Here is a 24,086-nt window from a genome sequence, read left to right as displayed (position 1 = left end):
CACACACACACACACACACACACGGGGGGGGGGGGGGGGGGGGAAGTTGGATGAGATCAGAGAGAGGGGATGGAGGAAATGGACAAAAGGGGGATGAGGAGGAGAAGATGAATAGACAGAGAGAATGGGGGGGAGGTGATAGATATGAGGTGGACACAGAGGGGGGGGTGGTCGCGGCAGGAAAGGGGATGTTGTTTTCAATCTATGTGTCAAATGCATATGTGGGCAAAAATGCGGGGAAAATGCTAGCAGGTAAATAAAGCTGAAAGGTATTTGTCACTAGTAAAAACACTGTGATATATCACAAGCTCTGGTTGACCCAAAGTGATATGGTATCGCTAGATTCAGTGTGTATATACCAATTCTGCCGCATTACAGTAGCCAACAATGTTGTTTACTACAAGTCTGACAATATAATACAAAGGGTATTGCATGAATGGTATGTGTCAGTCCCCTGACAACTGGTTTGTGAATATTATGTAAATATAAAATTCTCTTCTTCTTTTTCCTGAAGTAATGAGTCCTTAGGAAGTACTTGTAGCTGTGTTCCCCCCTCCTCTCTTTATTGTTTGTTTGGAATAGCTAGTAGTTGCTGCAATCCTGTAAAGTACTCCTTATAATGAGATCTTTTTATTTCTTCCTCTGCATCTGATGGCATTAATTTAATGGAATTTTATATAATAACATGTGCCCGAGTATGAAGAACTTTCCCCACATCTATGTTGGGTGTACTCTATGGTGCCAGGCTAAGAAGTAAAGAGACACCAATGAGAACATTCAAAGTGTTCAGGTCAGCAGGTGTCAGTCAACTGAGGGCACTTGCCCCTTTCAAACAAAGGTGGAACCTCCCAGCATTCTGTATGAAAGTGTGTTTGTATGCAGGGGCCAATTTACTTTGTGCAAGCTATACAAGGTTGTATCAGATTTATTAAAAATTACTGTAGAATTAAAAATCTAATTCCTTAATTTACAACTTTTCTTTCTCTACTTTTCGTAAGCTCTTAATCTAGAATATACAATATTTTAAAGAAAAAATGAGTCTCCCATTCCTGCCCATCAAACAGGAATGAAACTGAGATTGCCACTCTGAATTTGATGTGTTATTTATAATCTCATATTAGCATATATTAATTTTCCTTAGCATCTGTTCATTTCAGGAAATATGTTCCGTTGATAAAAAATTTACAATTACTTTTTAGCGAAATGACTTGCAAGGCGTCAGGGTCTACAGTGCTGTAGACCTTCCTGGCTTATACACATTGGGAACAGTGGTGATTGACTATCGCGGCTACAGGGTGACAGCTCAGTCCATCATTCCAGGTATTCTGGAGCGTGAACAAGAGCAGTCGGTTGTATATGGCTCTATAGATTTTGGAAAGACAGTAATCTCTCATCCTAAATATCTTGAAATGGTAAGTATGACAAAAATTATATTTAAAAAACATGTTACATACTACAGTGGTTGCATTTTTATACATCTATTACTTTATGGCTGATATATTACTGGTCCACATCACAAGCACTCTCTTAGAATTCATTGAATTACTATAACAATGGAAACTCCAGAAAGGAATATCAACAACATTATGAAAAGGAGAGATTGCTACTCATTGCCGAGATGACCCATCCTGGATAATAGAGTTTTTATTCATTGCATAATTCTCATGCACTTCTAGGAATGAGTGGATAACCATCACTTTCCTGGAATACAAGAAGTTTTTGGAACACTGAAGTGTAGCTTTTATGGTATGACACGTTTTGAAACTGACCTACTCATGTAGATAAAAAATAAATAATGGAAATTTTAGAGTCTTGTCCCACCATGGATAATCTACTATGAACGCCCACCACCACCACCACCACCACCACCACCACCACCACCCACCACCCACCTACTCCAGTCCTGTAACCCGAAAGGTGTACACGATCAAAGGCAGAGCCACGTGTGAAAGCACCCACATGATTTACGAACTGACCTGTCTACACTGTTAAGCTTTCTATGTGGGAATGACCAGCAACAAACTGTCCATTCGCATGAACGGACACAGGCAGACAGCGTTTGTTGGTTATGAGGATCACCCTGTGGCTAAACATGCCTTGGTGCACGGCCAGCACATCTTGGCACAGTGTTACACTGTCCGGGTTATCTGGATACTTCCCACCGACACCAACCTATCAGAACTCCGGAGATGGGAACTTGCCCTTCAATATATCCTCTCTTCCCGTTACCCACCAGGCCTCAACCTCTGCTAATTTCAAGTTGCCGCCGCTCATACCTCACATGTCATTCAATAACATCTTTGCCTCTGCACTTAATGACTCCATACACTCTCCCTTAGAACCCACATCCTTTCGTCTATCCCTCTCCTTCCCTCTTTCCTGATGAAGCAACCGTGGGTTGCGAAAGCTTGAAATTTGTGTGTGTGTTTGTGTGTTTTTTGTCTCTATCAACGTACCATCGTTTTCGTCTGGTAAGTTACAGAACCTTTGTCTTTAGATATATTTTTGTTTATTTGATCACAAAAGAATCTCATAGCTAAGAGCTGAGTGTACATAGTAATTGTATCTCACCACAAGGCTCTGGTTTTTCCACACTAGTGATAGTACCTTCACCAGCATAACACACAGATGACATTCTCTTTGCCAGTATATTCATGTTTTCATTCGATGTCAACTGATGATAAATATTCAGCTCTAAAAATATTGCTACACAGTATGTGGACTTCTGTTCATGTTTAATGTGGCAAGAGTAACTTTTCCACTGTAAGCTGAAGTGTATGTAATTTGTTTCCTTTATGTTCAATATTAATTTATTACATACTGCCCACGCATAATTCAGGATTTCATTTGCTATCTCTTTAAGAATTCTGCTGTTTTATCAGTGACTCCATACTGCAGTGATTGACAAAGAGAATTTTTTCTTCACGTCTTATATTTTCTTGAGAGTTACTGATATATATTAAGAAAATAACTGCTTATCATATGATACCCTGAGAAACTTCTTTCAACAAAAAAATTTAGCATCATCTGAAGTGTGTGCTCTCTCTACATTTTGCACTAGATTTTCTAGGTATGATTTCAACCAATCATTAGCTACTCATTTTATATATAGCACATCTAATTTGTTTACTGGTATTTTGTGGCCAACAGTGTCATTCAGACTATTATTAAACCCTTCTTTACTATCATATAAACAACTTTTTATTTAATTTTTCTTATTCAAATTAATGTTATTTTAGAGGCAGCTGCAATGCAAATGCACATATAATACAAGAAACCAAAGTTGCGCTTTCATTAGAGGGAGAGTTGTATTGAGACTTGAAGACTTAGCTGTCCATTTATATTACTGTATTCTGTTAATATCATTTGGTATTTTTATTTCGCAGCTAAACAAGGCTGGACAGCAATTGAAGATCCTGCCACATAAAGTATACAATGACAAGCATGAGGAAATAGAGCTGTGCTCTTCAGTGGAATGCAAAGGAATTGTGGGCAACGATGGGCGTCACTACATTCTCGATCTCCTTCGAACATTTCCTCCCGATGTCAACTTCCTCAAATGTGAGTCTAAATTGCATGTCCCTTCATTTGTTCTAGTTTCATCTGACTGGTTATAACGTATCTTATGCAATAATTAATTATACATTAGATTGCAAAAGGTTCATCTAACAGTCAAATGTTAGTGTACACTGATCAGCCAGAATATTAGGACAACCTATCTAATAGCTGGTACGTCTACCTGTGGCATGGATAACAGCGGAGACTTGTCATGGAATGGAAGCAATGAGGCCTTGGTAGGTCGCTGGAGGGAGTTGGCACCACATCTGCACACAAAGTTACCCATTTCTGTAATTTCCAGGGAGGGGGCAATGAGCTCTAATGCCACATGCAATTACATGCGAGATAAACTCAATCGGGTTCAGATGTAGCAAGTTGGGAGGGGGGGGGGGGGGGACTACAACATGAATTAAACTCACCACTGTGTTCCTCGAACTACTCCATGACACTCCTGGCCTTGTGACATGGTGCGTTATCTTGTTGAAAAATGCCATTGCCATCTGGAAACATATTACCATGAACGGGTGTACATGGTCTGCAACCAGTGTACAATACCACTTGGCTGTCGTGATCCCTTGCTTGGGCTCCACTGCACTCGTGGATATCCATGTGAATGTTCTCCAGAGCATAATGCAGCCACTGCCATCTTGTCTCCATCCCACAGCAGTCTGCCCTCACTCACTCAGATCGCCCACTTTCCCCATTCTACACATGGACAGCTTGCTACACATGGAAAGTACAGTCACCAATACTACATGCGCTGTACATGTGTCTGACTAGCAGTCATTCCACACCAGGTAATGCTGCTATTGCCTTGATGGATTTATATTGATAGTAGGTCGGTGGTCATGATGTTCTGGCCGATCAGTTTGTCTTGTTCTGTAATGTGTGAAAAATGAAAATGCCATGAAAGTTGTGTTTTTCTTGTGCATCAAACACTGTTTTGTTTTCTTTATTATGATGTCACATTCTTCTTTATCGCCCTGTCTTTACAATTTCCACTTCCATAAAATTACATTGTTATTGCCAAAATTAAAAACATGTCCGATCACATCAGAGGCATACCCACTATTTCTCATTCTGCAGTACTAACAATATTCCAAAGAGTTTACAAAACAAGAGTTTACAAACTTTGACAAAAGAAGAATCTTCACAGAGTTATGTCATTATTTTATTAATGAATCTAGAAATAAATTTAATAATTAGCATTAGATTTTGCAATTAATAATAGGAATTTTAAGTATGCCAGATATTTCATAATATCAAAAGTTTCCAAAACAAAAGTAATTTTAACTGTGTGTACAGAGTTAATACATATCGAATGTAGTAAAGTAGTAAAATAATTTCTTTTACACATTTTAGTCTGAAATTGTGTACAGAATCATATGACATTCTTTTAGTTAAACAGCTGAGATAATATTAACCTGTTTAAAAGATAGGAAGTATTTTTGGTATCGATAACTTCTGCTAAAGAAAGGTGATGTTAGAAGGGGCATCCCTTTATACAGGCATCAATTCATTACAACATGCAGACAAGCCCTCACTTAGAACACAATAATAATTCTCCATCCAGTTGCCTTCAGACAATCAGTTCATCTACTCATAGTCCTATTTATTTCATTTTTTGATAATCCCATATATTGTCTAAAATTTACAATTGTTATTCAGAACTATCAGACAAAAGTATGTGTTCCATCCCAGGTACTGAATAGAATAACATACCAATACAAACATGCAATCACCAAATGGATTTAACTCTAATATAACCGCGTTACATGTATCTACACCTCACTGGTCAATTAGTAGATACCTCCATAGGATAAAACATGATGTATTTTGCACAGATCTTGTGACATCAAATTAACAGAAGCTTATAAAACATATTCTGTTTTCTATTATCATGACTTGTACACACTATATTGAAATAGCTAAGTGTTGGATGAAAAGTAATGGAAGGCTAAATGAAATCCCACCCTTGTCTGCTCCCCTCTCAGCCTCCTCTGCATTTCTGAACTGGGTTAGTGGGAACTGGACACACCATTTGGTTCTCTAATTCTCCCGGCCTGAATCTGCAAGGACCCATTTTTCATTGCATTGCTCCTTCTCTCTCAAGCAGTTCCTCTGCCAGTATGTTGATCAATGCAAATGTGGTGCCAAGCTGGTGCAGGAGAGACATTTTGGTGTTAAGGAGGTGGTGGTCAGCAAATTGAATCTGTCTGAGGGGTTTAGGTTTTCAGTTGATTAGGAATGATTCCTGTAAGCAGCACTTGAGGGTACATTGTAAGTTAATCATGATCGTGCCACAGATCTGTTTGCATATCTTGCTTTAAAAGAAGAGGTAATTGTGGGGAAGGATATAACTAGTCATCTCTATGGAAGAGGCTTCAAGACATCTAATTACAAAGAAAGCTGGTTCAGCTTCACAACCTGCTCATTCTGAATCCCACCCCTCCCAGTTCCCTCTGCTGTTCTGAACTGTGTTAATGGGAACTGGACGTATCGTTTGGTTCCTGATTCTTCTGGCATGAATCTGCAAGGATCCATCTTCCACTGGATTACTCCTTTTCCCTTACAATTTTCTACATTCCTTCTCCCGCTCCCATATTTTAGCAAGGTTTCTGTGCCTATGTACTCCCCTTAACAAGAGTGTGTGTGTGTGTGTGTGTGTGTGTGTGTGTGTGTGTGTGTGTGTGTGTGTGTGTGTGTAAAAGAGTAAGTACTAAGCAAGCAATAGTAGATACATTATCTTTTTCTTCACTTTAGTGGAAGGAGAGGAGCTTTCGAAGGAAGTGCAAGCCTTGGGATTTCCAATTGAACACAAACATAAGTTATGTTGCTTGCGTCAGGAGCTGATTGACTCGTTTGTAGAGTAAGTAACAAATTTTTCTACTATTAACTGTCCTGTAGGCTCAAAATATTTTAATCTCAATCATATGCATAACTGAAACAAAATAATTTTATTGGCAGGTCACGATACATGATGTTCATAAAGTATGCTGCGTTACACCTCCAGCAGCTAGGTGTAAAGAAACAGCGTGAGCGTGAAGCTTTACGTAGCAGCCAGGAGAGGGATAATGCCGTGGAACAAGAAGGCAAAGTGAGAAGCTTTCTTATTAATTTACTAATTAACACTACATTCCTCTTAATGTTCCAGATAAGTAGTGTAATGCATGTAACTGAATAGTGTTTATACAGTTCATTATTTTTAAGATCTTTTTTTAGAGATAATGCCCACAGAATCTGATTTATACCTGCCTGTTTCTTCTAAAATATTCAAGGAATATTACAAAGCACGTTAGAACAACTTAAAAATTTTAAATTCCATCATGTGCATTTGGTAAGCAATTTAATGGGGATGTGTTGTATTTTTTCCATGTCTGTACTTCACGTAAGCATTTTGGGTAACTCATTAAATGTAGTTGTTGAAATTCTTTCAATATTTCCATGATTCAATTCCTCATCATAGATAGATGTAATTTTTCACGGTGACGATGCAGCTTATCAACAACAGGTATAGTTTGTTATCTCATGCACACACTGTTGTGATTTAGATAGTTACTGCCACAAATTGGGGATTAGGTGGGAGGGAGGGGTACAGGGAGGACAGGCAGGACAGTCTGACATGTTTTCCTGTTGGTACACCATTTTTGCCTGCCAGTATCTCCATGGTTCACATACGCTGCTATATACACTAAGCTGCCTTTCCAACAATGACAAACAGTGGATTGTCTCGTTAAGTGCTGTGAAGTTTGTGAAACCAAATTTGACACAATGGCAATGAACGGTTTTAAATAGTTAAATGAACTTGAGAAGATTGTGGTTGAACTATTTGTAACGTGTGAATTTCAGTTAAAAAATTAATGTACCAGAGACACATCAGTATGAACTATATGCTATTTCAGTCATTATACGTGTACTGACAGGAGGGAGATAAATGATATGTTTAGTGTGTTTGGTGACCAGTTTAGTGTGTTTGATGGCCACATTTTTTTCGCTAATATACTCTTCTGCATGTAAGAATGGTGTGACTGTACTTCTGGCTCTTAAAATATCACATAATATTTAGAGTGTGTAGGAATATTGCCAGGCAAATCAGCCCATCAACAATATGTTTGAATTAAGTAGAACAACTGAATAGCAAAAATAAATGAGTTGGTTTCCACAAAATTCATCTGTGTTTTAGTCCACATGACACTGCAAAATGATGAACCAGTATTTCAGCCACTATTGCAAGAGTATGTAATACTTCCGGTTCAGTATTGGTAACAATAACGGATGAAGGTCATTTGTAATACTGTTGATATGTCAGTTCACAGTTTTGCAGTATGTGTCGTGTACAAGGTAGAAAAATGGTCAACCTGATCCCTACCACCCACTAGTGGACATTTAGACTGTTGTGGTAGATGATGGGGGTTTCAAAAACATTTTCATTAGGTTTTCATAAAATTTTGAGATAAAATATTTGGTAAGTAATTAGGATTATGTTTTAACTTCCTGTAACCCTGCTTTGTAGATTTTGTAAAGTAAAGTGACTTCCTACTTAAGAATCACCATTACTGAGGAAGTGACGGACAGTTAGAAAATTTTACTATAACAGATCCAAAGCGGGCAGAAGGTGAAAAAAGTCGAATATCTCTACATAGAAGCTGATTCTTGGTGCAAATGAATGTACAAAGAAACTGGGTCTCTATACACCTGTTACATTTGGATGATACAACTCTGCAACAGGAAGTAAAGCTGTTGTGTATTTTTTCCACCATTTGAGGGTACTCGCAAAGTTTATTTTCTTTTAAATATTGTAATGGAAAGTGGTGATAGACTGCAAACAATTTAGGAGTTTCGTAAAGGTAACAACACACCAAACAGTAGAGTGACTGAGCTGTTGACAGTGACATAAATAAGACTGAAAGTTTTTCTACCCCTCCACCTCACCCTGTTTGAGACACAAGATTTTCTATAGTAATGGCCCGTAGTGGTCACTGAAGCATTCTCAGAATTTATGGGACTAAATGGCTGGAGCTACTGATCAGGTCTCAGCTTGTGATCCTAAGGTCTGTCAGCTATTTTTTGGATGAAGCTCCTAGGCCCACTGTTAAACAAATGCACCAAATAAATGTCAGAACTTTTTTCCCTTGTCACAGTCATTCATTCATCGGATTATCTGCATTGCGGCAGGTTTTGAATGCATAGACCTCCATCCTTCTGTGTTCTGCATTCCTCTTCTTTTTTTGGAACCCTTCTTGTGGCCTGCTGACATCATCCAGCATCTGGATCCTTCCCCTGCCCTTCCCTCTTTTTCCTGGAATGAAGCCTTCAATTGCCTCTACTAGAAGGCAATCTCTTATTAGATTGTGGCCTATCCAGTTTAGTTTCCTGTTCTTCACCGTCAGCAGCATCCTCCGTTCTTCTCCAACTCCCCTCAGTACTTCTTCATTCCTGACTTGTCAGTCCAACTGATGTTCTCCATTCTGTGCCATATCTACATTTCACAAGCTTCAATTATCTTCTCATCCTGCTTTCTCAAAGTCCTTGTTTCTGCTCCATACAAGGCCACGTTCCATATTAATCACATAACCAGTTGCTTCCTTAATTCCTTGTTTAAATAACTAGTTAGGAGTCTTCTTCTGCTTTTGAAATGCCTCTTTTGCCAGAGCCATTCTCACTTTGATATCTTGTTGGCAATCCATGTCTTCTGTAATCCAACTTCCCAAATACTTGAATGCTTTTACCTGTTCTATGTTTTCTGACACAGTCACAATGATGTACTGCAATTCCTAAAAATTTACACACTGTAGTAGTGTTTTTACAAAAACTTTCTATGTACAGCAAAAGGGTCAGTTTGGCCTTGCTTTAATTTCTTCTGTGAATTCTACAGTACAGAATGTGGTTTTGTGGTGAATATCCCAACTGTCAGTTGGCAGCTGTAGTAAATGATCTATGAGAATATGCCATTTAGTAATCACAGAGAGTCAGAAAACGTAAAACATTATTACTTGAAGCATGCAAATTTAGCTTCACATCTCGCTGTTCTCATTTTCTTTGTTTGAGGAGGACTCCTCAGTCATGCATTACTAGCATAAACTTTCTGATGAGGAAATCTTGAGCCTTCCAGAGAATTCTACAGCTGGTTCTGACCTGTGTTATCTGGGGGTGATAAAGACTTTGTGTCGGTTACTAATGAGGTCAAAATCACATTTTGAATGGAATTTTAGAGTAAGATGCAGTTACTGATCCAATTCAGGAAAAACTCAGCCCTCTGAGAAGGTTCAATCAAATGCTTCCGCATCAAAGGCAGCTGAAGTTGGAACAGCGAGAGAAGTTTTGAACACACAATTTTTGTCGTCTGTAAGTAAATTCGTTATGAACATCCTGAAAGTGTGAGAATGGCTCAGTATTTAGCTCTGCTAATGAGTCAACAACTCTATTTTCAGTGCTTTCAGAACTCTCAGTGAATCAATACTTGTTAGATTTTAGAAGAAAAAAAAGGCAGTCAACTAATTGAGAAATGAAGAACAGTGCTTGGACTGTGCCACTCAAGAGTTGGGGAAAAAAAGGTTTACCATCATGTATGCCTGTGGTGTCATTGGTACAAAAGAAACTTAAGCAGATGGAATTCAGTCATGCAGTTAGGGGGGGGGGGGGGGCTAAATTAAACAAGGACTCAGTTCCAAGAGAGAAACATCATCTCTGCAAATTTCTTCATTTTTGTCAAAACATCAACCCTAGCTGTTGACTCTGATACACAGCTTGTGAGAAGCTTATTGGAAATTAATTTTTATCACCCTGGAGATAATATAACCATCACTCCTGAACTGTTACTCCAGCACATGAAAGCTAGACAAATAATTGATGTATCAGATCTTACAAACAGTTTCTTTACAGCTCTTGATCTAGTTAAAAAGCTACAGGAGAAGTAAATGCCTTTAATGAGGAAAATAAACAATATTGAGAGATTTTTGATGATATGAAGACTAGTGATTGGTAACAAGGCCTGTACCTTGATTTCGGTTGTATATTAAGGAAAGAAAAATAAGGATGTTGTTCTTCTTAAGCACTTTGCTTTCAAAAGTGGCAGTAAGCAAACGAGAAGAAAAAGGCAACTGTCCATTTCTATAACAGCACAAAATATGGGGATGGTATGAGTGACCAAATGATCTGTAAATACAATGCAAAGATTAGTGTAAGATAGTCACAAATTGTCTTCTGTATTGTGGATAAACGTTTAGGCACAGTAGTAAAGCAACACAAGAAAAAGAAGAACTTTAAGTTAAAGCCAAATGCTAAAATAGGCCCCTAAAGAAATATGATGTCCAAAAAGAGCCTAGTTTGTACTAATAACAAGAAAACTACATTACAAACATTGCAGTTTACAAGACATTCAGAGGTACAACTGCCGAACAATGAATAAAAATTATATATGCAAATAAACGATTAAAAGAATCATTTTTTCATACAATATTGACACAAAACCCACACCCACAACAGTAGTACAAGTTTATATGCTAACTAGCTCCACAGATGAAGAGATTAATGAAATGCATGACAAGATAAAAGAAATTATTCAAATAGTTGAGGGAGATGAAAATTTGTGATGGGGTCTAGAATTCAATAATAGGAAAAGGAAGAGAAGGAAGAATAGTAGGTGAATATGAAGTAGGGGAAAAGAATGAAAGACAAAGCCACCTGGTAGAATTTTGCACTGAGAGTAATTTAATCACAGCTAACAGTTTAAGAACCATGAAAGAAGGTTGTATACATGGAAGACACCTGGAGACACCAGAAGATTTCAGAGTGATTATATAATAGCAAGACAGAGATTTTAGAACCAGATTTTAAATTGTAAGACATTTCAAAGGGCAGATGTGGACTCGGATCACAATTTATTGGTTACAGACTGTAGATTAAAACTAAAGAAACAGCAAAAAGGTAGACTATTAAGGAGATGAGACATGGATAAACTGAAACAACCCGAGGTTGTAGTGTGCTTCAGACGGAGTGATAGGGTACAATTGACAAGAGCAGGAAAAGGAATACGAGGTGTGGCTAGAAAAAAACCGGACTAGTACTGGTGAAACAATAAAACGAATGCAATAAGGCTGAAAGTCACGTGGCCTGTCACGTGACTCTCGCTCCGCCTACTGCTCGAGTTTCATCTGCCTCCTGCACTCAGTCTGCCTGTGGCGTCTGTTTTAAGTAGTTGACGTTTTGTCTGTGCGTCGGAAAATGTTGAGTGTACAGAAAGAACAGCGTGTTTACATCAAATTTTGTTTCAAACTAGGAAAATCTGCAAGTGAAACGTTTGTAATGTTACAACAAGTGTGCGGCGATGATTGTTTATCGTGAACACAAGTGTTTGAGTGGTTTAAACGATTTAAAGATGGCCGCGAAGACACCAGTGATGACACTCGCACTGGCAGACCATTGTCAGCAAAAACTGATGCAAACATTGAAAAAATCGGTAAACTTGTTCGACAAGATCGCCGTTTAACAATCAGAGCAGTGTCTGAGTTAACAGGAGTTGACTTGTTGTCTTGTCGAACAAGTTTACCGATTTTTTTCAATGTTTGCATCAGTTTTTGCTGACAATGGTCTGCCAGTGCGAGTGTCATCACTGGTGTCTTCGCGGCCATCTTTAAATCGTTTAAACCACTCAAACACTTGTGTTCGCGATAAACAATCATCGCCGTACACTTGTTGTAACATTACAAATGTTTCACTTGCAGATTTTCCTAGTTTGAAACAAAATTTGATGTTAACACGCTGTTCTTTCTGTACACTCAACATTTTCCGACGCACAGACAAAACGTCAACTACTTAAAACAGACGCCACGGGCAGACTGAGTGCACGAGGCAGGTGAAACTCGAGCAGTAGGCGGAGCGAGAGTCATGTGACAGGCCACGCGACTTTCAGCCTTATTGCATTCGTTTTATTGTTTCACCAGTACTAGTCCGGTTTTTTTCTAGCCACACCTCTTATAGTAGAAGGAAGATCGGGTATATTTCAGAGATGAAATAGTGAAGGCAGTGTTGGATCAAATGGGTAAAAAGACAAAGCGTAGTACAAATCCATGGGTAACACAACAGATATTGAATTTAACTGATGAAAGAAGACAATATAAAAATGCGGTAAATGAAGCAGGCAAAAGGGAATACAAATGTCAAAATAAGATTGACATGAAGTGCAAAATGGCTAAGCAGGAATAGCTAAAGAACAAATTTTAATATTTAGAAGCGTATACCACAGGGGAAAGAGAAATACAGCCTACGGGTAAATTAAAGAGGCTTTTGGAGAAAACTACCTGTATGAATCTCAAAAGCACAGATGGAAAACCAGTCCTAAGCACAGAAGGTAAAACTGAAAGGTGGAAAGAGTACATAAGGTGTCTATACAAGGAAGATGTACTTTAGAGCAGTATTATAGAAATGGAAGAGGACATATATGAAGATGAGGTGGGAGATAAGAAACTGGAAGGAGAATTTGACAGAGCAATGAAAGACCCAAGTCAAAACAAAGCCCTGCGAGTAAATAATTTCCTGTTAGCACTACTGATAGCCTTCGGAGAGCCAGCCATGACAAAACTCTTCCATCTGGTGAGCAAAATGTATGAAACAAGCGTAATAACCTCAGATTTCAAACAGAATATAACAATTCAAATTCCAAAGGAAGCAGGTGCTGGAAGTGTGACTGTTACCAAACTGTTAGTTTAATAAGTCATGGTTGCAAAATACTAACACAAATTCTGTACAGAAGAATGGAGAAACTGGCAGGAGCCAACTTCTGGGAAGATCAGAACACTTATCTTAGAAAACAGATGAAGGAAAGGCAAACCTACCTTTATAGCATTTATAGACTTTGAGAAAGCTTTGGACAATGTTGACTGGAGTGCTCTCTTTTAAATTCTGAGGGTATTGGGGACAAAATATAGGAAGCAAAAGGTTGTTTACAACTTGTACAGAAACCAGACAGCAGTTATAAGAGTTGAGGGCATGAGAGGAAAGCAGTGGTTGAGAAGGAAGTGAAATAGAGTAACATAGGGTAATAGGCTACAATCCTATCTGTACATTGAGCAAGAAGTAAAGGAAACAAAATAAAAATTTGGAGTAGGAACTAAAGTCCAGAGAGAAGAAATGAAACCCTCGATGTTGGCTGATGACATTGTAATTCTCTACGAGAGAACAATGAATTTTTAAGAGCAATTGAATGGAATGGGACAGTGTCTTGAAAGGATGATATAAGATGAACATCAACAAAAACGAAACAAGGGTAGTGGAATGTAGTCAAATTTTAAAAGTTAATGCTGAGGAAATTAGATTAGGAAATGTGACGCTAAAAGTATTGGAAGAGTTTTGCTATTTGGGGAGCCAAGCAACTGATGAGGAATTAAGTAGAGGGGATATAAAATGTAGACCGGCAATGGCAACAAAAACATTTCAGAAGAAGAGAAATTTGTTAACATTGAGTATAGATTTAAGCATCAAGAAGCCTTTTCTGAAAATATTTGTTGGAATTTAGCCATGTCTGGGAGGGAAATATGGGTGATAAACAGATTAGACAAAAAGAAAATACAATCTTTTGAAATGTGGTGTTACAGAAGAATGTTGACAATTAGGTGCGTAGATCACATAACTAATGAGGCAGTACTGAATAGAACTGAGGAGCAAAGGATTGGTCGGTATTACATATTCTGAGACATAAAGAGATCACCGATTTACTACTGGAGAGAAGTGTGAGGAGTAAAAATCGTAGAGGGAGACCAAGAGATGAATACTCTAAGTAACTTACAGATAAAGAATTTTTCACAGGATAGAGTAGCGTGGGGAACTGCATCAAACCAGCCTTCTGGACTGAAGACAACAACAATGATGACTAAAACAAATAAAACAAATTTAATAATATTAGTGATTTTTTTGTGCGAGAGTCAAAACAACAGCTCACTATTCTATGACTAGCACATTCTCAACAGCTAGAATGTTAACATAGCCAAGTATTCCGATGGCTATTTTGCAGGCTCTTTGCACTTAACCACTTGATGAATATTCATGATTAAACATGTCTCTTGCATTATTTTTCTCTGATAACTGATGAAGTACTGTGAGAGTAGATAAAATAATAGTATTATGTACCTTACCTGCATCTGCCCATAACAGCAGTTAAGACAGTCCCCAGAACTACCACTTTTTTCATGGTTTTAGCCTGTGATGAGATTTAGGTATTTTTTGAGTATGTAACGGGATTTTTAAATATGTATATATACTTTCATTCAGTAGCTTTTTAATTTAAATGTTTTTGTGTATGTTTAAATATCATGCTCAAAGCTATGTAAGATTAGTGTTCACATGAAGATTTTCTTGTGCAGGATAAAGACTCAGTAGACAAATCAAAAACCGAAAGTACGAGGAAAAGTCCAGAAACTGATGTAGTGGCTTCAACCGAGAATCAAATGGAAGCTGATGAAGCAAAGAAAATAGTTGAGAGTATTACTGATTCTATCTCAAATGGAGAGAAACAAGAATGTAAGCTCACAGTGTATTTATAAATGACAAATTTTTATACTGTTTTTGTTTACATGTGCTAGAGGTGGGTAGATGAAGTAAAAGTAAATAAAATGGATTCTAGTTCAGTATGCTGCTCTGGTGTAATATGGGAGTCAACGGCTTAATTAATTTTTTTTTTTTTTTTCAACAATATTATGCAAAGGATGGTTACTACTCACTATATAGTGGTGATGTTAAGTTGTGGGTAGGTACAACAAAAAGAATGTTAGAAAATGAGCTTTTGGCTAACAAGGCCTTCTTTGGAATTATATATATCACACACACACACACACACACACACACAGTCTGCTGAGGCCAGACTGTTAGCGGGAGCACATGATGAGAGAAGCAACCGTGTTGTGGGGAGGGGGAGAGAGATAGCTGGGTAGCATTGGAGGACACTGAAGTGCTGCTTGTGGGAGCATACTGGGACATGGTGGAAAGAGAGTAGGGCAACTAGGTGCAGACAGGAGGTTAGACGAAGGGCACAGGGTGGGGGGTGTAGCAAAAAGGAGAGAAGTAAAAAGACTGTGGGTGTGATGGTGGAAAAGAGGGCTGTGTAGTGCTAGAATGGGAACAGGGAACACTAGATGGGTAAGGACAATGGTTAAAGAAGGTTGAGGCCAGGAGGGTTGTGGGACTGTACGATATATTGCAAGGAGAGTTCCCATCTGTGCAGTTCAGAAAAGCTGGTGTGGTGGGAAGGATCCAGATGGCACAGGCTGTGAAGCAGTCGCTGAAATGAAGGATGTCACGTTGGGCAGATTGTTCGGCAATGGGGTGGTCCAGTTTGTCAGTGGCCATTCATGCAGACTGACTGCTTGTTCTTTGTCATGCCCATATAGAATGCAGCACAGTGATGGCAGCTTAGCTTGTAGATCACGTGACTGGTTTCATAGGCAGCCATGTCTCTGATGGGATAGATGATGATTGTGACTGGATTGAAGTAGGAGGTGGTGAGAGGGTGTACGTGACAAGTCCTGCTTCTAGGTCTATTACAGGGATATGAGCCATTAGGCAAGGGGTTGGGAGCAGGGGCTGTGTAGGGATAGACAAGGATATTGTGTAGGTTCGGTAGGAGACAAAATATCACTGTGGGTGGGGTGAGAAGGATAGTGGGTAGGACATTCCTCATTTCAGGGCATGAGGAGAGGTAGTCAAAAGCATGGTGGAGAAAGTGATTCATATTTTCAGTAAGACTTGTAAACTGGAAAGTCTTTCAGCTTGAGAGAGCGAGGGAGAGGGATGGATGGAGGGAGGGAGGGAGAGGTAGATGGAGGGAGAGGGGGGGGGATGGGAGTAGGTGCATCAGAACAGGAGTATTTACTCACAGCCCACGAACCAGAGTTTCTGGCAGCTCAGATACACTCTTAACTTTCACAACTTATAAAAATTTTATCAAACTGAGAATGATCAGAAACAGAAAAGGAAAGGTAAGACATCTGAAGGTTGGAAAAAAGGACAGGAAAGGTGCTACAAACCCTGGATTGGTAGTCGGGGGGGGGGGGGGGGGGGGAGGGAGGGGGGGCTGCATTTTACAGTTGACATATCATAGTGCACGGCAGTAATGTAAAGTATCATTTCAGAAATATTGCTTCTCCTATTTATACTTTTATATTCATAGTGTTCAAAGGTATACAGGTGTTGCGCTAATATGTAGCAGGAAATGAGCCAGCATAGACATATATGAAATATTAAAAAACATTACGGGGGATGGTTGGCATGGCAAGTATTAAATATACTGGTATTAAAAACAATAAGTAAGGCTGCTTAAAACCTGGGTGTTTCTTTGAACACCACAATGCTCTCCCAGAAAGGCTTTAATGAAGTAGCCTTCTTGTGACCTTCGGTTTAATACAGGACAAAATGACAGTACCACTTTTTCCAAACTGGACTTCCTAGATCTGACCTGTATTTGAAGATGGATGTTGAGGTTTGTTGTACAACTTTTATCTGTATAGTCAGCAGACCACACCACACAAATAATATACTAAAATAAAAATTAAAGTTGTGAACAGTTAATTGCAAAATATAAGTAATACATGAATAAGAGATAAAGATCATTTTTTGTTTATCACACATTATCATTCAGTTATACTTACTCATCAGCCCAATATATGAAATGTATGTAATTAAATTTTTTTGATGTATGTGTTTATAAACTTTTAAAAAATGTATGTAATCTAGCATTCTAATTACATGCAATAAATCGGTGTCACTAATAATATTCAACATACCTTAAAATAAGGAAAATTGGTTTCATGTCACTGCTTTAAGTTTTTATTTCTATTGCTGCTTCTGTTAACGATAAATTTAAAAAAATCTGTAATATGTTACTAAAAAACATACTTGTACTAAACCATAAATGCTTATAGTGAATGTCATTAAAATGAAAAACCATTATTAATGCAAAGAGATTAAGAAATTTTATGGTATTTCAATTGTGTCAAAGGCCATTTCTCAAGGCAATTGTCTTTAGCAGTAGTTGCTTCTCTGGCTTGCTACTGTTATACAAATAAGGAAGTTATAACATCTAAAACAAGCAAAGGTAATTGTAGCACAATATAGGTTAATTGTTTCCTACTGTTGTCATCTAATTACAATTTTTTTCAATAACATTTTTTACGTAGTAATGTTATTTCTAAATTATATTGACATTTTTAATAGAAATAACAATCAATGAAAATTCTGATTTTTGTAGTGGAGGAGAGCACAAAGGAGATAGTTCGGAAGGCAGCACTTGCTGTTGGGTCTTTAAAGGAAACGGAGTTTGACATCCGCTTCAACCCTGATGTCTATTCTCCTGGAGTTCAGCACATTGATCCAGATGGGGAAAGGCTTAAAAAGGAGCGTCAGCTAGTCAAGGATGCTTGCGAGTTCCTCCTTACTGTACAGATACCGACACTTGTGAGTATACGTATAATGGCTGTGTCAAATTATCGTGAAATGTTCCTATCACAGTTGTCTGCATCACTGGGACAGTTTGTGTAGAACCACTGAACTACATGTCACAGTGGACTCTTATCCAGGAGGGCAGGATTCAAATTATCAGGTTTAAGTTTCCAGAGGTTCTTATATCACTTCCGCAAATGCCAGAATGGTTTTTTTCAGCAAGACAACAGCTGATACTCTTCCTTATCCTTGTGAATCCTAGCTTGTACACAATCTCTTCGATGAATTCATTGTTGAAGGATGTTAAATGCTCTTCTTCCTTCCCTCCCTTTATATATGACTAGACACAAGATGGAAAGTTTAATCATTCACGCCATTTGGCTCTTGTAGCACAGTAAGCTTCTCATTTAACAAATTACAGATCACAACATGAATTTAAACACAGATTACTAAAAACTGGAGCCATTCTTGCACAGATATCCTTAAAATTCTATGTCAGCATAACTTTATTAATATTACATCCTATACTGAATGTCCCTATTCTAATTTCAGTTTTTAAACTTCTATAAAAATTGTGTTATTGTGGAAGACTTATGTATCTTCAAAGTTTACTTCCTAAGATATTTATGTTGAGTCTTCCATCAAATTAATTTTTATTATTCTTAACATGATATAATGTGGTATGAATGTGAAGTGCTGCCTTCAGTCTGATAAAAAGGAGGTGTCAGTCTTGCTTTGATAAAACTTTGCATGTTATTGTGTCAACATTTTTTCTGGGTTTTTGTAATATAACTATCAGAAATGTGTAAACATTCCACGTCAGCAATTCATTACCAACACCTCAAAGTGATACATAGATGTCCTGTGAGCTGTGATAAGAACAAATATCTTGTAAAGTTCCAAAATTATAGATGTAATTTATAGACCTGCTTGACTGGATTTGCGTAGCATGTACCAGATGAAGCACAGCTCATGTTTTAGTCCCATAATATGCATTTCACCATACTAAATGGCAGGGAGTTTGAGCGTCCTTTTGTCATAGTCTAAAATTACAAATTTTCATGAACATGATGATTTAGATTATACCCCTGTGGTTTTTTTATTATTTTCAAAGAATATTTCATGCAACACCCAAGTTCTAACTACTAAGTAGAACTTCTCAGCATTGATGTAATCAGGGCTACAGCACTTGCTGTAATTGTACAAATATGGAGGAATCAGTATGGTAGGGCCATTTGTTAAGGGAACTACTTGTCATTTAGAGGTAGCTACAAGGTAATCTAAGCATTGTATATCCCATGTCCAAGCAGATTCCTTAGGAAAACTGTGCTGTTACAATGAGGTGGTCAAATGTATTATGAATAATTTGTAAAAATTTTTTGTTGCTTAATTTGCAGACACTTTCTGAAATATATAACTTTTCCTCTCCTTGCAGATCCGTGATTGTCTTGATCATTCAACAGCCCCACTGGATGGAACTACCCTTTCTGAAATGATCCATAATCGTGGTATCAACATTAGGTATTTAGGAAAAATTGCAACTATGCTGGCAAAAGTGAAGCAGCTGGAGTATTTATATAATATAGCTGCCTCAGAGCTAGTGACCAGGGCAGCAAAACACGTCTTCACGACTTACATGCAGGTACATAATTTTCAGTCTGTTGCATTAAAGTAATGATTTTATAAAATGGTAGTAAATCACAACATAAAGAGTGAACATTATATGTTAAAAAAAAATCATTTCTCCGCTTGTTTGTTGCAGAGTACAGAGCTGATGAACCTGTCTGCTGCAATAAGTCACTTCCTTAATTGTTTCTTGTCTGCCTGTCAAGTACCTCATCCACAGCAAGTTGCTGATGAGGTAATACTATATCCTAATTTTTGTAAAGAGAAGACAATTAAAATGTGTGCAGTAAATAAAAAAATCAGTCAAAGTACAACGTGGTCATTTTATCTCATAGTAATACTTCAGTATCACCACTAATGATTTTAATGTTCTTGGTAACAGCAAGTAGTAACACCATTTGATCTCGGTGTATTCTCTTGTGTTAAATTATTTTTTCCCCATTTGAATTACTGCTAGAAGTTGCACTCAATCTTTCTTAAATCACTAGTCAGGCTGATAGATAATTTTAATTTAATTCATCAGGTGTTCACACTGTCTTAAGATTAATTCAATGCAGATTTGATGGAGCATATTAAAATATTCTTATTGCATTAACTATGCAATTTCGTGCTTAAGATATTTTAACATTAATATCTGCAACATTCTGTTCAATGTATTTCCTGCCGGCTTTAACTGAACACACATTCATGGCTGTGGAATATCTTTTGGATGCAACTGAGAACCCTATCAATAGTTCATAAACCTCCGAGTTCAAGAAAGCCACCCATATCACTACCTCTGAAAGTGCCTTTCAGTCAGTGTCATGTCATAATACTTTACCTGTCTGAGCATTTAGAAATGTGTAATATTTAGCAATTATAGAATGTCTGTTTCTAATACAATAATTCCAGGGGTCTTTGTTATATCAGTATGTCTCTGTATCATAGTTCGCTATACCATGAACTCTGAAAAAATTGATGAGAAAAAATGAGCACAAAATGGGCATATGAATGTTTGATTGTACCATATGTGTAATTTTTATCCATTATATTGTCAACTTAAAGTGAAGTGGATCTCTGCCATATTCTAGTTATTATTTGGATCATTTCCTCTAAAAGTTCTGTCTCCTGCATTCAGAAGTGAATTTAGTTTAGACAGATTGTATAGACAAATTGCAGGAATGATGTACTTGAGGTACTTTATGCACCTAATTGCTACCATCTTTTCAGACTTCCATAAACTGCCATGAAAAATGCAAATTAATTTTGCATGTTAGGTGCCCATGTATAGACTGCAGCAGAACTTTTGATTTGTCAGACAATTTGATTTTGTGAAATGGCAGATCTAAGCAAAGTTCAGCTCAGTTTTGTGGAAATGTAAAGCTGGCTTTTTTCTAGAAACTGTCTTGTACACAAAACCTCTAAAGCATTGCCATGGTCTGGATGATGTGCAGAATACCTTTGCTGGGTCTACCTTTTTTTTTTTTTTTTTTTTTTTTTTTTTTTTTTTTTTTTTTTTTTTTTTTTTCCCCCCCTCACTGCACTGCTGCATATACGTACAGTCTTGGACACACAGATGCTTGACAAATTTCACCCACTTCTTTGTAAAGTGTTGTTCAGAGTTCCATAAAGTGTCTAGTAAAAATCATAAGCTGTACACAACATACTTACCCCAGTGTCACCACCGAATAGCCTGCTCATGTTTGTATTCAATAAATCCAATGAAGTTGTGTGTCAGCATTGTGTTGATGACTCTGAACATTTTGAAAAGGAATTGGTGGTGTCTTCTCTTTAGGTCAAGATTATAATTGTGAACTGTTGCACAATGAACATTTGAATCCAATAATTTCGCTGACTGTCATTAGTCTCATGACCAGCTGATATGCTGGAATAAGATGATGTGGTTCAAATGGCTCTGAGAACTATGGGACTTAACATCTGAGGTCATCATTCCCCTAGAACTTAGAACTACTTAAACCTAACTAACCTAAGGACTGCACACACATACATGCCAGAGGCAGGATTTGAATCTGCGACCATAGCAGTCGCGCAGTTTCGGACTGAAGCGCCTAGAACCGCCTGGCGACTGCGGCTGGCTTGTGATGATATGCCTGAATGATATGAGCACTGTGGATGGTCTGCTTTTTATCATTACAGAGCAGTACTCACAGTTTTGTGATCATTCCTGGAGTTGTGCATGATGAGTCAATCCAAATATTTTTCATCCTTGGGAGATTTCCCCTAAGGTTGACACTCCAATGTTATTGTTTGGGTTATAGGATTTTTGTTCAAAAGCCTATTTTAGCATTTGACAGATTTCATCTGCAGCTTATCTTTTTCAGCTTGAAACAAACTTTTAATGCAACTCCTTTGCCCCTTAAAGTTAAATACACTCCTGGAAATGGAAAAAAGAACACATTGACACCGGTGTGTCAGACCCACTATACTTGCTCCGGACACTGCGAGAGGGCTGTACAAGCAATGATCACACGCACGGCACAGCAGACACACCAGGAACCGCGGTGTTGGCCGTCGAATGGCGCTAGCTGCGCAGCATTTGTGCACCGCCGCCGTCAGTGTCAGCTAGTTTGCCGTGGCATACGGAGCTCCATCGCAGACTTTAACACTGGTAGCATGCCGCGACAGCGTGGACGTGAACCGTATGTGCAGTTGACGGACTTTGAGCGAGGGCGTATAGTGGGCATGCGGGAGGCCGGGTGAACGTACCGCCGAATTGCTCAACACGTGGGGCGTGAGGTCTCCACAGTACATCGATGTTGTCGCCAGTGGTCGGCGGAAGGTGCACGTGCCCGTCGACCTGGGACCGGACTGCAGCGACGCACGGATGCACGCCAAGACCGTAGGATCCTACGCAGTGCCGTAGGGGACCGCACCGCCACTTCCCAGCAAATTAGGGACACTGTTGCTCCTGGGGTATCGGCGAGGACCATTCGCAACCGTCTCCATGAAGCTGGGCTACGGTCCCGCAAACCGTTAGGCCGTCTTCCGCTCACGCCCCAACATCGTGCAGCCCGCCTCCAGTGGTGTCGCGACAGGCGTGAATGGAGGGACGAATGGAGACGTGTCGTCTTCAGCGATGAGAGTCGCTTCTGCCTTGGTGCCAATGATGGTCGTATGCGTGTTTGGCGCTGTGCAGGTGAGCGCCACAATCAGGACTGCATACGACCGAGGCACACAGGGCCAACACCCGGCATCATGGTGTGGGGAGCGATCTCCTACACTGGCCGTACACCACTGGTGATCGTCGAGGGGACACTGAATAGTGCACGGTACATCCAAACCGTCATCGAACCCATCGTTCTACCATCCCTAGACCGGCAAGGGAACTTGCTGTTCCAACAGGACAATGCACGTCCGCATGTATCCCGTGCCACCCAACGTGCTCTAGAAGGTGTAAGTCAACTACCCTGGCCAGCAAGATCTCTGGATCTGTCCCCCATTGAGCATGTTTGGGACTGGATGAAGCGTCATCTCACGCGGTCTGCACGTCCAGCACGAACGCTGGTCCAACTGAGGCGCCAGGTGGAAATGGCATGGCAAGCCGTTCCACAGGACTACATCCAGCATCTCTACGATCGTCTCCATGGGAGAATAGCAGCCTGCATTGCTGCTAAAGGTGGATATACACTGTGCTAGTGCCGACATTGTGCATGCTCTGTTGCCTGTGTCTACGTGCCTGTGGTTCTGTCAGTGTGATCATGGTATGTATCTGACCCCAGGAATGTGTCAATAAAGTTTCCCCTTCCTGGGACAATGAATTCACGGTGTTCTTATTTCAATTTCCAGGAGTGTATTTAAATATTGAGACAGTAGAGCATGATGTAATAAAATCAAATATGTGTATCGCAGCTGGATTTTGAAACACTCCCTGTTGAAATAGTCTCCATAAAACTTTTAGAAGCAGAAGTTGGTATACTAGTGCATTGTGTTGAAAAACTAGGGCATGTTTCATACTCTGGAATCTTAGAGCATGATAACCAGTCATAAGGAAGGGTCTTTGCCTTTCATTGATGATTAAAAGCAAAATAGACAGTGCATTAAAATAAATTTTGTTCAATGAGAAAAAGAATAAAGTTAAATAAAATAGTTTATCATTTTCATTCTTCTGATTCATTGATTGCAATTGTTCATGCAGCTACAAACAAAAACCTCAAAGCGACGAAACAAACGCAAGGGCCGTTCTAATCCTCTTGTGAATGCTGACAATAATGAATGGGCTAATCTAACTCCAAAGTCTCTGTGGAGTCAACTGAAGAGTGAATTAAAAGCATACTATGACTGGGACTTGCCAGCTGATTCTATTGAAACAGCTGTTGAGCATTTCTCTTTCCAAAAGATATCATTGCTTAGGTACGTACACAACATCTTTGTGGTCATTATAAGTCTATTCAATGTGCAGCTGTGTAGTTCATACAAATTGGTCTAAATTACATCCAGAGTTCACAGAATATATTTGTGTTTGTGTAATGTTTAAA

At 38.8% G+C, this 24,086-nt stretch overlaps 1 protein-coding gene across 1 annotated transcript in view; it reads left to right on the top strand.

The window, feature by feature from the left end:
- The window catches only part of LOC124715667 (clustered mitochondria protein homolog), a 382,421-nt gene that overhangs the window by 303,281 nt on the left and 55,054 nt on the right, over nucleotides 1-24,086 (top strand). Inside the window, exons 9-17 of the mRNA XM_047243113.1 lie at nucleotides 1,200-1,412; nucleotides 3,387-3,561; nucleotides 6,322-6,427; nucleotides 6,526-6,655; nucleotides 14,916-15,072; nucleotides 17,795-18,000; nucleotides 19,421-19,627; nucleotides 19,748-19,846; nucleotides 23,747-23,961. Of these exons, the coding sequence (XP_047099069.1) occupies nucleotides 1,200-1,412; nucleotides 3,387-3,561; nucleotides 6,322-6,427; nucleotides 6,526-6,655; nucleotides 14,916-15,072; nucleotides 17,795-18,000; nucleotides 19,421-19,627; nucleotides 19,748-19,846; nucleotides 23,747-23,961 (1,508 nt within the window). The remainder of the gene's footprint in view (nucleotides 1-1,199; nucleotides 1,413-3,386; nucleotides 3,562-6,321; nucleotides 6,428-6,525; nucleotides 6,656-14,915; nucleotides 15,073-17,794; nucleotides 18,001-19,420; nucleotides 19,628-19,747; nucleotides 19,847-23,746; nucleotides 23,962-24,086) is intronic.

This window comes from Schistocerca piceifrons, chromosome 1 (genome assembly GCF_021461385.2).
Source record: "Schistocerca piceifrons isolate TAMUIC-IGC-003096 chromosome 1, iqSchPice1.1, whole genome shotgun sequence".
In the NCBI taxonomy this organism is placed as follows: domain Eukaryota; kingdom Metazoa; phylum Arthropoda; class Insecta; order Orthoptera; family Acrididae; genus Schistocerca; species Schistocerca piceifrons.
The sequence above is the reverse complement of the archived record's forward strand: the minus strand, read 5'-3'. Positions and strand labels throughout refer to the sequence as shown.